Source organism: Bombina bombina, chromosome 6 (assembly GCF_027579735.1).
Source record: "Bombina bombina isolate aBomBom1 chromosome 6, aBomBom1.pri, whole genome shotgun sequence".
NCBI lineage: Eukaryota > Metazoa > Chordata > Amphibia > Anura > Bombinatoridae > Bombina > Bombina bombina.
Window position 1 is genome coordinate 74,613,845 of NC_069504.1, and position 14,093 is coordinate 74,627,937.

At 44.6% G+C, this 14,093-nt stretch overlaps 1 protein-coding gene across 5 annotated transcripts in view; it reads right to left on the minus strand.

Moving 5' to 3' along the window:
- UPF2 (UPF2 regulator of nonsense mediated mRNA decay) overlaps positions 1-14,093 on the minus strand; it is a 654,310-nt gene that overhangs the window by 492,025 nt on the left and 148,192 nt on the right. For all 5 annotated transcript variants that reach the window (XM_053716468.1, XM_053716466.1, XM_053716467.1 and 2 more), the window contains one exon: positions 242-327. In XM_053716468.1, the coding sequence (XP_053572443.1) occupies positions 242-327 (86 nt within the window). The remainder of the gene's footprint in view (positions 1-241; positions 328-14,093) is intronic.

The window sequence follows — 14,093 nt, forward strand, 5'->3', positions numbered from 1 at the left end:
TTTTTAACAAATTTAAAATAGACATGAAGCTCAAATTTTTCTTTCAAGATTCAGACAGAAAGTACAATTTTAAGGTATCCTTTGTTGGAAATCATACCCAAGTAGGCTGAGGACTAGCAATGCACTACTAATAACTAGCTGCTGATTGGTGGCTGCACATATAAGCCAACATTTGAGACATCATCCCTTATTTAAAAAAGGTGCTGTTAACTGTACAATACATATTTATAGTCTTCCTTACCTTTGTCTGGGAACAATGAAAAGTGCTCGGACCAGCTTCCGTCTATTTGCTTTGGTGTTCATGTTCATGCAGAAATCCATTGCAGCCTGGAAATGTACAGGACCTCATTATAAAGCATCAAGAGCACTTATTTGTAAAGCAAGGAGTACATAGTTTATTAAAGGGGGGAAACATGAAAATTAAACTTTCAGGATTCAGACAGAGCATGTTATCAAGTTTGCTTTGTTCTCTTGGTATCTTTTATCTAAGAGTGAAACTAGGAAGGCTCATAAGAGCTCAGGAGTGTGTACCTGTCTTTAGTAGTCTAGTCTATGGCAGCTGTGTTTTGCAACATTGTATAAAAAAAAGCTAAAAAATAACGTTGCAAAAACATAAATTATGCTTACCTGATAATTTTCTTTTCTTCAGATAGAAAGAGTCCACAGATGCATTCATTACTTTTGGGAATTTAGAACCTGGCCACCAGGAGGAGGCAAAGACACCACAGCCAAAGGCTCAAATACTCCGCCTACTTCCTTCATCCCCCAGTCATTCTGCCGAGGAACAAGGAGCAGTAGGAGAAATATCAGGGTGAAAAGGTGCCAGAAGAACAAAAATCAGACGCCCCACAGAAAAAATATGGACGGGGAGCTGTGGACTCTTTCCATTTGAAGAAAAGAAAATGATCAGGTAAGCATAATTTAAGTTTTTCTTCATAAAAGGAAAGAGTCCACAGCTGCATTCATTACTTTTGGGAAATACCCAAGCTATAGAGGACACTTAATGCAAAACCGGGAGGGTACAAGAGGTGACCCATTCTGAGGGCACCAGGCCTGAAAATCCCTACCCAACAAAATCCAACTTCGTTCGAAGCCGAGAACAACTTTGAAAAAAGGAAAAGGCCCAAGGACACTGAACCGCAGATAGTCCACAGCCTTGCTAGAGACCGCAGGAACTAGACTTGACTGAGTCAACAGCCTCCAAGTGACACCGTCGCCCAACAGTCTCCAAACAACACACCCCTTACTAAAGAAAGGGAACAAACTACCGTATTCTTCCACAAAGAAGAGAAGGCACGGAGAAAACATTATTGTACTTGTAAAGCGCGGCTAATCCCCCTTAAGTGACTCAAGGCGCTGCTCATTTTATCAACCTCGAAAGAAGGAAGTTTAAGTAGACCTCACCGGGGATCGAACTTGCAACCCTCGGTTTGCTACAGTGCAGAGTAGCCACAGTGCAATAGTATGCTGAGCTAGCTTGGAGCTAGCATAAGGAGCTCCAGAAAAAAAAACTAAACTAAAAAGGGAACAAAAAACCTGAGAGACCGGGTCAGGCTAACAAAGACCCAACCAGTCTCATAGAAACAAGGAGGAGGCAACCCCCAGACCCCAGAAACAGAAACTACGGGATATGGCCGGGAATCTGAAACAGAGAGGATCTTCCCCTAACACAGTTCAACCGCACTCTAAAAAGCAACTGAAGACGAAGATCCCCGCAAAAAGCAAAAAGATAGCTCAGAATACCGAAATATTCAGAAATGAAACCTCGTGCAGCAGGCTCAGATAGGTCTGACGAACAACACCTGAAGCAAAAAACACTGCACACTGCAATCATCTAAAAATTACTTTGAAACTTAAATACTTGCAGGGCAAACAGAAAGCAGCTGAAGATAGGATCCTTCAGATTGCGAAGTATCCACTAACCAGCGGATAACGTTGCAGGCTATCTAAGAGCCGCCAGTCCTTCCCACAAATCTTGAACATGGAGAAAGGAGAAACCTCAAAAGGCTTACCGTATCTAGAATGCTCCGAGGACGAATTTAGCAGAGCAACAGATCTCAGATCCTGCTCCAACACCAGACCAGCCCAAGCGACAGACATGTCTGACAGACAGGGGGGACAGAAAGACCCCAACCACAAGCCCCCAGGGAATGGGGAAAAAAAAGTGGGGACTCACCCACCCCAACAGAGCTCGGGTGCCAACCCAATCTGCTCCTCCAAAATAAGATAAAAAGGCAGGTGTATATACTACGATATACAGTAAAGCGCTAAAGAGACACCCCAATATGTATAACGCAATAGTTATAGTGCATGCAATATGTCAATACAATAAAAGAACTAATAAAATAATTAGTAGCATATAGGTACACAGGTGGCCGATATATAAATTCAGCCAAAACACTGGTACTTACAGAGCCAAAGTCCAAAAAGAATATAGTTCTATTCTATTCTATTCACCACTTTGATTGACATTAATTTTGAGCCTGACCTCCATTGGTTAAATGCTGGTATATAAAGGTCCCAGTGGAGTTGTTTCAGTATTCTTGATAAAGTCCCGTCGATCGGGACGAAACGCGTTGAAGAAATACACAGGCTCGCTACCTCTTTTGTCCCTACAAGGGATCCGTAGCATACTATCCAACTATTCTACTCCTAACAGCTGAGACTCCACGCTGAACTCTATAACGACGTCACTCCCCGCGACTGCAGAGCGGTATTGGAAGAACGGACAATACAGCGTGAGACTTTAATATCCTGACCTCACATCTCCTAACACCGGAGGGATCCTGAATTGATATCAGGGGGATATGTACGACAGTCGGCCTTGATATGAACCTTATCCTATCTATCTTGTTATATATCTTTTGATTCAACTTTTATGTTCAAATAAACTTTTTCCCTACATTTGAGTCACCGCTCCTCTCTTTTTCTTTTTTCCTCCAAAATAAGGCAATCCCAAGAAGAACCCCCTGGAACCGAGAAAAGAGCAATAGATCCGTAGGAAAAACACAATTTATGCTTACCCGATAAATTTATTTCTCTTGTGGTGTATCCAGTCCACGGATCATCCATTACTTGTGGGATATTCTCATTCCCAACAGGAAGTTGCAAGAGGACACCCACAGCAGAGCTGTAATATAGCTCCTCCCCTAACTGTCATTGCCAGTCATTCGACCGAAAACAAGCCGAGAAAGGAGGAACCATAGGGTGTAGTGGTTACTGTAGTTTAAATTTAAAAATTACCTGCCTTAAAATGACAGGGCGGGCCGTGGACTGGATACACCACAAGAGAAATAAATTTATCAGGTAAGCATAAATTGTGTTCTCTTGTAAGGTGTATCCAGTCCACGGATCATCCATTACTTGTGGGATACCAATACCAAAGCTAAAGTACACGGATGAAGGGAGGGACAAGGCAGGAACTTAAATGGAAGGAACCACTGCCTGTAAAACCTTTCTCCCAAATATAGCCTCTGAAGAAGCAAAAGTATCAAATTTGTAAAATTTTGAAAAAGTATGACGCGAAGACCAAGTCGCCGCCTTGCAAATCTGTTCAACAGAAGCCCAATTTTTAAAGGCCCAAGTGGAAGCCACAGCTCTAGTGGAATGAGCTGTAATCCTTTCAGGAGGCTGCTGTCCAGCAGTCTCATAGGCTAAGCGGATTAAGCTTCTTAGCCAAAAAGAAAAAGAGGTTGCCAAAGCCTTTTGACCTCTCCTCTGTCCAGAGAAAACAACAAACAAAGCAGATGTTTGACGAAAATCTTTAGTAGCTTGTAAGTAAAACTTTAAAGCACAGACCACGTCCAGATTGTGTAACACAAGGATGGAACCACAATCTCTTGATTGATATTCTTGTTAGATACCACCTTAGGTAAGAACCCAGGTTTGGTACGCAGGACTACCTTATCCGTATGAAAAATCGATAAGGAGAATCACATTGTAAGGCAGATAGCTCAGAGACTCTACGAGCCGACGAAATAGCTACCAAAAAAAAAAAAAGAACTTTCCAAGATAAAAGTTTGATATCTATGGAATGAAGAGGTTCAAACTGAACTCCTTGAAGAACCTTAAGAACCAAGTTTAAGCTCCATGGTGGAGCAACAGGTTTAAACACAGGCTTGATTCAAACTAAAGCCTGACAAAATGCCTGAACGTCTGGAACATCTGCCAGACGCTAGTGCAAAAGAATAGACAGAGCAAAAATCTGTCCCTTTAAGAAACTAGCTGACAATCCTTTTTCCAAACCTTCTTGGAGAAAAGATAAAATCCTAGGAATCCTGACCTTACTCCATGAGTAACCCTTGGATTCACACCAATAAAGATATCTACGCCATACCTTATGGTAAATTTTCCTGGTGACAGGCTTTCGTGCCTATATTAAGGTATCAATAACTGACTCGGAGAAGCCACGCTTTGATAAAATCAAGCATTCAATCTCCAGGCAGTCAGCCTCAGAGAAATTAGATTTGGATGGTTGAAAGGACCCTGAAGTAGAAGGTCCTGTCTCAGAGGCAGAGACCATGGTGGAAAGGATGACATGTCCACTAGATCTGCATACCAGGTCCTGCTATCAGAATCTTGGCAATCAGACAAAGGGAGCAGAGGAAACGGTGGAAACACATAAGCCAGGTTGAAAGACCAGGGCGCTGCTAGAGTATCTATCAGTGTCGCCTTGGGATCCCTGGAACTGGATCCGTAACACGGAAGCTTGGCGTTCTGGCGAGACGCCATGAGATCCAGTTCTGGTTTGCCCCAACAGAGAATCAGTTGTGCAAATACCTCCGGATGGAGTTCCCACTCTCCCGGATGAAAAGTCTGACGACTTAGAAAATCCGCCTCCCAGTGCTCTACACCTGGGATATGGATAGCTGATAGGTGGCAAGAGTGAATCTCTGCCCAGTGAATTATTTTTGAAACTTCTAACATCTCTAGGGAACTTCTTGTTCCCCCTCGATGGTTGATGTAAGCTACAGTCGTGATGTTGACCGACTGAAATCTGATGTACCTCAGAGTTGCTAACTGAGGCCAAACCTGAAGAGCCTTGAATATCGCTCTTAGTTCCAGAATATTTATTGGAAGGAGAGACTCCTCCTGAGTCCACGATCCCTGAGCCTTCAGGGAGTTCCAGACTGCACCCCAACCTAGAAGGCTGGCATTTGTTGTTACAATAGTCCAATCTGGCCTGCGAAGGTCATACCTTTGGACAGATGGACCCGAGATAGCCACCAGGGAAGAGGATCCCTGGTCTCTTGGTCCAGATTCAGTTGAGGGGCCAAATCTGTGTAATCCCCGCTCCACTGACTGAGCCTGCATAGTTGCAGCGGTCTGAGATGTACGCGTGCAAACGGCACTATGTCCATTGCCGCTACCATTAAGCCGATTACTTCCATACACTGAGCCACCAAAGGGCGCGGAATGGAATGAAGAACCCGACAGGAATTTAGAAGCTTTGATAACCTGGACTCCGTCAAGGTAAATTTTCATTTCTACAGAATCTATCAGAGTCCCTAGAAAGGAAACTCTTGTGAGTGGGGATAGAGAACACTTTTCCTCGTTCACTTTCCACCCATGCGACCTCAGAAATGCCAGTACTACGTCCGTATGAGACTTGGCAATTTGGAAGTTTGACGCCTGTATCAGGATGTCGTCTAAATAAGGGGCTACTGATATGCCCCGCGGCCTTAGGACCGCCAAAAGCGACCCTAGAACCTTTGTAAAGATTCTTGGGGCTGTAGCTAATCCAAAGGGAAGAGCTACAACTGGTAATGCCTGTCTTGAAAGGCAAACCTGAGAAACCGATGATGATCTTTGTGTATCGGAATGTGAAGATAAGCATCCTTTAGATCCACTGTAGTCATATATTGACCCTCCTGGATCAGTGGTAGGATGGTACGAATAGTTTCCATCTTGAACGACGGAACTTTGAGGAATTTGTTTAAGATCTTTAGATCCAAAATCGGTCTGAAGGTTCCCTCTTTTTTGTGAACCACAAACAGATTTGAGTAAAAACCCTGTTCCTGTTCCTCCTTTGGAACTGGATGGATCACTCCCATAACTAGGAGGTCTCGTACACAGTGTAAGAATGCCTCACTCTTTATCTGGTTTGCAGATAATTGTGAAAGGTGAAATCTCCCTTTTGGGGGGGAATATTTGAAGTCCAGAAGATATCCCTGGGATATAATTTCCAATGCCCAGGGATCCTGAACATCTCTTGCCCACGCCTGGGCAAAGAGTGAAAGTCTGCCCCCTACTAGATCCGTTACCGGATAGGGGGTCGTTCCTTCATGCTGTCTTAGAGGCAGCAACAGGCTTTTTGACCTGCTTACCTTTTTTCCAGGTCTGGTTTGGTCTCCAGACCGTCTTGGATTGAGCAAAAGTTCCCTCTTGTTTATTATTAGAGGAAGTAGATGCCGCACCTGCCTTGAAGTTTCGAAAGGCACGAAAATTAGACTGTTTGGCCCTAGATTTGGACCTGTCCTGAGGAAGGGCACAACCTTTTCCTCCCGTGATATCAGCAATAATCTCCTTCAAACCAGGCCCGAATAGGGTCTGCCCCTTGAAGGGAATGTTAAGTAGCTTAGATTTTAAAGTCACGCCAGCTGACCATGATTTAAGCCATAGCGCTCTGCGCGCCTGTATAGCAAAACCAGAATTCTTAGCCGTTAGTTTATTCAAATGAACAATGGCATCAGAAATAAAATAATTGGCTAGCTTAAGTGCTCTAAGTTTGCCAAGTATGTCATCCAATGGAGTCTCTACCTGTAAAGCCTCTTCCAGAGACTCAAACCAGTACGCCGCAGCAGCAGTGACAGGGGCAATGCATGCAATGGGCTGTAGGATAAAACCTTGTTGAATAAATATTTTCTTAAGGTAACCTTCTAATTTTTTATCCATTGGATCTAAAAAAAAAAAAGCACAACTGTCCTCGACAGGGATAGTAGTACGCTTTGCTAGAGTAGAAACTGCTCCCTCCACCTTAAGGACTGTCTGCCATAAGTCCCGTGTGGTGGCGTCTATTGGAAAACATTTTTCTAAAAATAGGAGGGGAAGAGAACGGCACACCTGGTCTATCCCATTCCTTATTAATAATTTCTGTAAACCTTTTAGGTATTGGAAAAACATCAGTACACACCGGCACTGCAAAGCATTTATCCAGTCTACAAAATTTCTCTGGCACTGCAATGGTATCACAGTCATTCAGAGCATCTAAAACCTCCCTAAGTAACACGCGGAGGTGTTCAAGCTTAAATTTAAATGTAGAAATATTAGAATCAGGTATCTTTCCTGAGTCATTAACATCATCCACTGACTGAAGCTCTCCTTCCTCAGCTTCTGCATATTGTGAGGTAGTATCAGACATGGTTCTTAAAGCGTCAGTATGCTCTGCATTTTGTCTCACCCCAGAGCTATCTCGCTAACCTCTAAGTTCAGGTAGTCTGGCTAATACCGCTGACAGTGTATTATCCATGACTGCCGCCATGTCTTGTAAAGTAAACGCTATGGGTGCCCTAGATGTACTTGGCGCCATTTGAGCGTGAGTCCCTTGGGCGGGAGTCAAAGGGTCTGACACGTGGGGAGAGTTAGTCGGCATAACTTTCCCCTCGTCAGATTCCTCTGGTGATAATTTTTTTTAAAAACAGAATATGATCTTTATTGCATAAAATGAAATCAGTACATTTGGTACACATTCTAAGAGGGGGTTCCACCATGGCTTTTAAACATAATGAACAAGGAGTTTCTTCTATGTCAGACATGTTTATACAGACTAGCAATGAGACTAGCAAACTTGGAAAACACTTTAAATCAAGTTAACAAGCAAATATAAAAAACGGTACTGTGCCTTTAAGAGAAACAAATTTTGTCAGAGTTTGAAAAACAGTGAAAAAATGCAGTAAATCAAACGAAATTTTTACAGTGTATGTAATAGGCTAGCAGAGCATTGCATCCACTTGCAAATGGATGATTAACCCCTTAGTTCAAAAAACGGATCAAAAAAATGAGACGGTTTTTTTGGGGGGGTTTTTTTGTTTGTTTTTTAACAGTCACAACCAACTGCCACAGCAAGCTGTGGTCCTACCTTCCCCAATAAACGACTTTGGAAAGCCTTTGAGCCCTTTAGAGATGTCCTATAGCATACAGGGGACTCCTGAGGGAAGCTGGATGTCACAGTTTGTAATTTTAACTGCACCAACTGTAACTTTTATACTATAACAGTGGAAAGCCTCAGTAAAACTGTTTCTAGTCATAATTTAAGCCAGCCATGTGGAAAAAACTAGGCCCCAATAAAGTTTTATCACCAATGCATATATAAAAACGATTAAACATGCCAGCAAACGTTTATATTGCAATATCATAAGGGTATTACCCCTGGGAGTAAGCATGATACCAGTCGTTAATAAATCACTGTATTCAGGCTTAACTTACTTTAATCCGGTATCAGCAGCATTTTCTAGTGTTTTCCATCTCTAGAAAAAATTATAACTGCACATACCTGATAGCAGAATAAACTGCACACCATTCTCTCGCTTAAGTTACCTCATCTGTGTAATCCCCTCAGACATATGTGAGAATAGCAATGGATCTTAGTTACAACCTGCTAAGATCATAGAAACCTCAGGCAGATTCTTCTTCTATTTACTGCCTGAGATAAAATAGCACAACTCCGGTACTATTTAAAAATAACAAACTTTTGATTGAAGAAAATAAACTAGCTATATTTAACCACTGTCTCCTAAAACATCCTAGCTTGTTGAGAGTTGCAAGAGAATGACTGGGTATGACAGTTAGGGGAGGAGCTATATTACAGCTCTGCTGTGGGTGTCCTCTTGCAACTTCCTGTTGGGAATGAGAATATCCCACAAGTAATGGATGATCCGTGGACTGGATACACCTTACAAGAGAAACCTGTCACAGCTCTCTTAGAGAGTTTCTACTTAGAGAGATCAAATTCCAGCAGGTGGTACAGAGCCCACAGAGCAGCAGATGCTGCCCCTTACAGAAATAAGCCACCTGATCCAACCTCCTACACACAGGGCAGGGCAAAGACCCTCCAGAGAGGAAACCCCAGCTCATAAGGAAGACAAACTATCCCCTCAAAAGGGAAAGGCACAGATAAGAACAGCGTACATGTACACAAGACATGAAGCCATAGTATGATCAAAACACGGACCGAATGAAAAATCATCCAGACACCACTGTTGACCCAACAGAGAAAAAACTCCCCATAGAGGAGCACACTCCGTCCGAAGGACAAGTCAGGCCTTAAGTTTATAACCAGTACCCGAAGGTAGATGTGAACTCTGGCCTTCCTGCTTGCAAGCCCAATGAGCTAGCCCCTATGTCGCAACATAGGGTCCCTGAAAAAAATTTTGTCGTCCCGAACCATTCCACAGGATCATAAGTCTCCAGACAGCCAAGAAGGATCCAAGACGGGACCCAGAATCCTCCTAGAACGACACCCTCAGGGAACACAATATACCCCGTCTGAAGCAATCAGACCTCACAGGGGATGAGAACCGGGAAACCCAGAGAACGAGTACAGGACTCACTCTTAATTCCCAGCCCAAAGGGAAGAGAGCACCCTTAGCCGGAGGTCAACACCCCCCCAGCAAGGTACTAGGCCGCGACAAAGTCACACAATTTCTCTAGAGCCCAAAGGCCCCAAGGGCAACACCAAGGGAAATGAAAACGAGAACAGAGTCACCCGAAAGAGTAGAAGAAACGCTAGTCTCCATAATACTTTCAGATTAATGTTCTAGAGGATCACACCCAAGGGAGAAGAATGCAAAGCATACCGAACCCAGAGTCAGGATGCCAGGAATCAGACTGAGACGAGAAGTGCAAAAATAATCACACCTTTATTAATAGCAAAAAATAATAAAAAGTCCACAAGTCAAAAAACAAGCCAGGAATCAAATCCAGAGCTGGTAGTCAGACGAGCCGAGTCAGGAGCCAAAGCGAGTAGTCAGACGAAACAGAATCAGGAACAAGGAGAACAGCAGAGTTAGGAACAAGCCATGGATCAGGAACCAGGAGGGATGTCAGACAGCCAGATAATACACAGGAGCTCTCACAAACCGGTCTGAGACAACGCAAGGGCAAAGCATACTGAACAAAGGCCCTTTAAATAATAAGTGATGACATCTCAATTCTGAGACTGCATCCTGTCTTAAACGGGTGATGTAAACCAGTCTGGCCATAAAAGGAAGTGCAGGAATTAAGCAGCATCACACAGAATGCACCAAAGTCAAAAAGAGAGGTGAGTAAAATAGCTGCCAGCAGCACATGGCAAACAAAGCAGGAAAAAACCCTGACAGTACCCTCCCCTCAACGACCCCTCAACCGCGGGAGGACAAAAGGCTTATTGGGGAAGCGGCATGGAAGGCACGGAGGAGGGCGCGAGCATGAACATCAGAGGAGGGAACCCATGAACGCTCCTCCGGTCAGTAGCCCCTCCAGTGAACCAAATACTGTACGCGGCCCCTGGACATACGAGAGTCAATAGTGCTGCTGACCTCATACTCCTCAAGGTTGTCAACAAAGATAGGACGGGGACGAGGCAACACAGTGATAAACAGATTACAAACCAATGGTTTCAAGAGGGAGACACGAAAAACATTGGAGATGCGCATTGCAGGAGGAAGGTCAAGAGCGTAGGCCACAGGATTGACTCGTCAGTATATTTGAAAAGGACCAACATAACGGGGAGCCAGTTTATTGGAAGGCACACAAAGGTTTAAAGTTGCGGGAGGACAGCCAAACTCTCTCAACAGCCTGGTAGGAAGGCGCGGGCAGATGCCTACGATCAGCCTGGAACTTTTGGCGCTGCATAGAACGATGAAGGCAATCCTGAATCAGCACCCACGTGGAACAGAGTTGCCGGAGATGCTCCTCCAAAGCCGGAAACCCATAATTCGCCATGAACAGGGATAACTTTGAGGAAGCATTAATAGCACTATTACGAGCAAACTCTGCCCAAGGTAACAGTTCAGACCAATTATTGTGGTGATCTGAGACATAGCAACGGAGGAACTGTTCCAGAGCTTGATTAGACCGTTCCGCAGCCCCATTGGATTGAGGGTGATATGAAGAGGAGACAAACTGGCTACCCCGGTCCGACACTATCTCCTTGGGTAACCCATGTAAATGGAAGACCTCACGGGCAAAAATTTAAGCAAGCTCCTGAGTGGTAGGCAACTTCTTCAAGGGAATGCAATGTGACATTTTAGAAAAACGGTCAACCACAATAAGGATAACAGTATTGCCATTGGAAACAGGGAACTCGACAATGAAGTCCATGGAAAGATGTGTCCAAGGACGCTCACCATTAGCAATAGGTTGAAGAAGACCCACAGGAAGACGTTGAGGATTCTTATTCTGTGCACAATCTGAGCAGGAGGCAACATACGCAGCAACATCAGAACGAAGACCTGGCCACCAGAATTGTCGAGTGACAGACCAAATCATTTGGTTCTTGCCTGGGTGACCTGCGGCTTTAGGATAGTGGTAAGTGTGCAAAAGTTTAGTTTGAAGATTCTCAGGAACAAAACACTTACCACTAGGTTTCTCAGGAACAAAACACTTACCACTAGGTTTCTCAGGAGGTGCATTGGTTTGTGCAGCCAGGATCTCCTCCCCCAAGGGAGAAGTCAAATTAGTACGTATGGTAGCCAAAATATGGTCAGGAGGTATAGCTGGAGTAGGTAAAGACTCCTCCTTGGACAGAGGTGAAAATTGTCGAGAGAGGGCATCAGCCCTAACATTTATACTACCAGGCAGGTAGGAGACCACATAATTAAACCGAGACAAAAAATAGCGCCCATCTGGCCTGTTGGGGCGACAAATGTTGTGCTTCAGATAGATAAGTTAAATTCATGTGGTCAGTAAGAATGAGCACTGGCACGCTAGTACCCTCGAGAAGATACCTCCATTCTTTGAGTGCCAAAATGATGGCCAGTAATTCCCTGTCGCCAATTTCATAATTGCACTCCGCTGGAGACAATTTCTTAGAAAAGAAACCACACAGATGCAAGGAACCGTCAGGTGTAGGACGTTGAGACAAGAGGGCAACTACTCTAGTCTCAGATGCATCAACCTCAAGAACGAAAGGCAGGACAGGGTTAGGATGAGCCAGAACTGGAGCGGCAGCAAAGGCATTCTTAAGACTATCAAAGGCCTTAATGGCAGTAGGTGACCAATGGAGTGGATCATTCTCTTTACGGGTCATGTCAGTGATAGGTTAGACCAAGGAAGAAAAGTTTTTAATAAACTTTCTATAGTAATTGGCGAACCCCAAAAAACATTGAATAGACCGAAGACCAACTGGGCGAGGCCAATGAAGAACTGCAGATAACTTGTCAGGATCCATGGAGAACCCTGCAACAGAGATAACATAACCTAGGAAGGTTACTTGAGTCTGATGGAACTCACATTTCTCAAGTTTACAAAACAGGCCGTTCTCACGTAGTCTCTGAAGAACCCGTGTAACATCAGAACGATGAGCCTCAAGTGTGGGTGAGTGTATGAGGATGTCGTCTAAGTACACCACAACACACTGTTGCAACATATCTCTTGTAGGACATCATTAATAAATTCCTGGAAAACAGCAGGAGCATTACATAGGCCAAAGGGCATTACAAGATACTCATAATGCCCGCTCCTGGTGTTAAATGCTGTTTTCCATTTGTGGCCCTCCTTGATCCTAACAAGATTGTACGCTCCTCTCAAATCAAGTTTAGTAAAGACCGTAGCTCCCTTAAGGCGGTCAAAGAGTTCCGTAATGAGCAGAATAGGGTAAGCATTCTTAATGGTAAGACAATTAAGACCCCTATAATAGATGCATGGTCTTAACTCGCCACCCTTTTTCTTCTCAAAGAAGAAGCCAGCCCCTGCAGGAGAGCAGGATTTGTGGATAATCCCCCGTGACAGAGCATTGGAAGCATAATCCTCCATAGCACAATTCTCCGCAACAGACAGAGTAAACCCAGCCCCGAGGAGGAATGGCTCCGGGTTGCAGGTCTATGGCACAATCGTAAGACCGGTGAGGAGGCAACGTACTGTCAAAAACGTCTAGGAACTCTCGGTACTCCTCTGGCAATTGAGATACCGAAGAAGTGCACAAGACTTTAACTGGTTTCCGAAGACAAGTGGAAATACATTGCAGAGACCACGACAAAATTTCGGACCTGCGCCAGTCGAGACTGTGATTGTGCTTTTGAAGCCAGGGATAACCCAAAACAACCGGAAAATGTGGAGAGTTTATCACCTGGAACTGGAGGGTTACAAAATGGAGAGCTCCAACAGCCATGGATAACGGAGCAGTTTTGTGAGTAATGAGTGCGGGCTGAAGAGGCCTGCCATCAATGGCCTCAAAAGCAAGCGGAACGGACAGAGGCAAAACAGGAATGGAGTGCTTTGATACAAAAGCACTGTCAATGAAATAGCCCGCAGCACCAGAGTCAACAAGAGCCTGGGTGACTATGGAGGAGTCCACCCAGGAAAGGACAACCGTGACCAAAGATTTCTCCTTTAGCAGTTCCGGGGACAAGGATAAACCACCCAAGGTCTGCCCCCGACAGGACCTTAGATGTGAGTGTTTCCCGGCCGTGTAGGAAAAGACTTCAAAAGGTGGCCCTGTAACCCACAATAGAGGCAGAGCCCCTACCGCCTCCTAAAGGCCCTCTCCGCCGCGGAGAGATGTGTGAATCCCAACTGCATCGGCTCAGCAGTACCTGGTGACTCGGGACCAGGAGGCATGGGAGGAGAGGGAGGCATGGGTGGGAATGAACACGTAGGAGACAACGGTACAGGAGGATCCTGCAAGCGCTCCTTGAAAGAAGGCCTCTCACTTAGTCTGATGTCAATTAGGATAAAAAAATACACCAATGCCTCAAGATCTTCTGGTAAAACTCTGGCAGCGACTTCGTCTTTAATCGCATCAGAGAGCCCATGAAAGAAGGCGGCAACAAGGGCTTCATTGTTCCAACCTACCTCTGCGGCAAGCATACGAACTCAATGGTATACTGAGCAACAGATCTTGTACCTTGCTGAATGGACATGAGTCGTTTAGCAGCAGAGGAGGAGCGAGCCGGAAC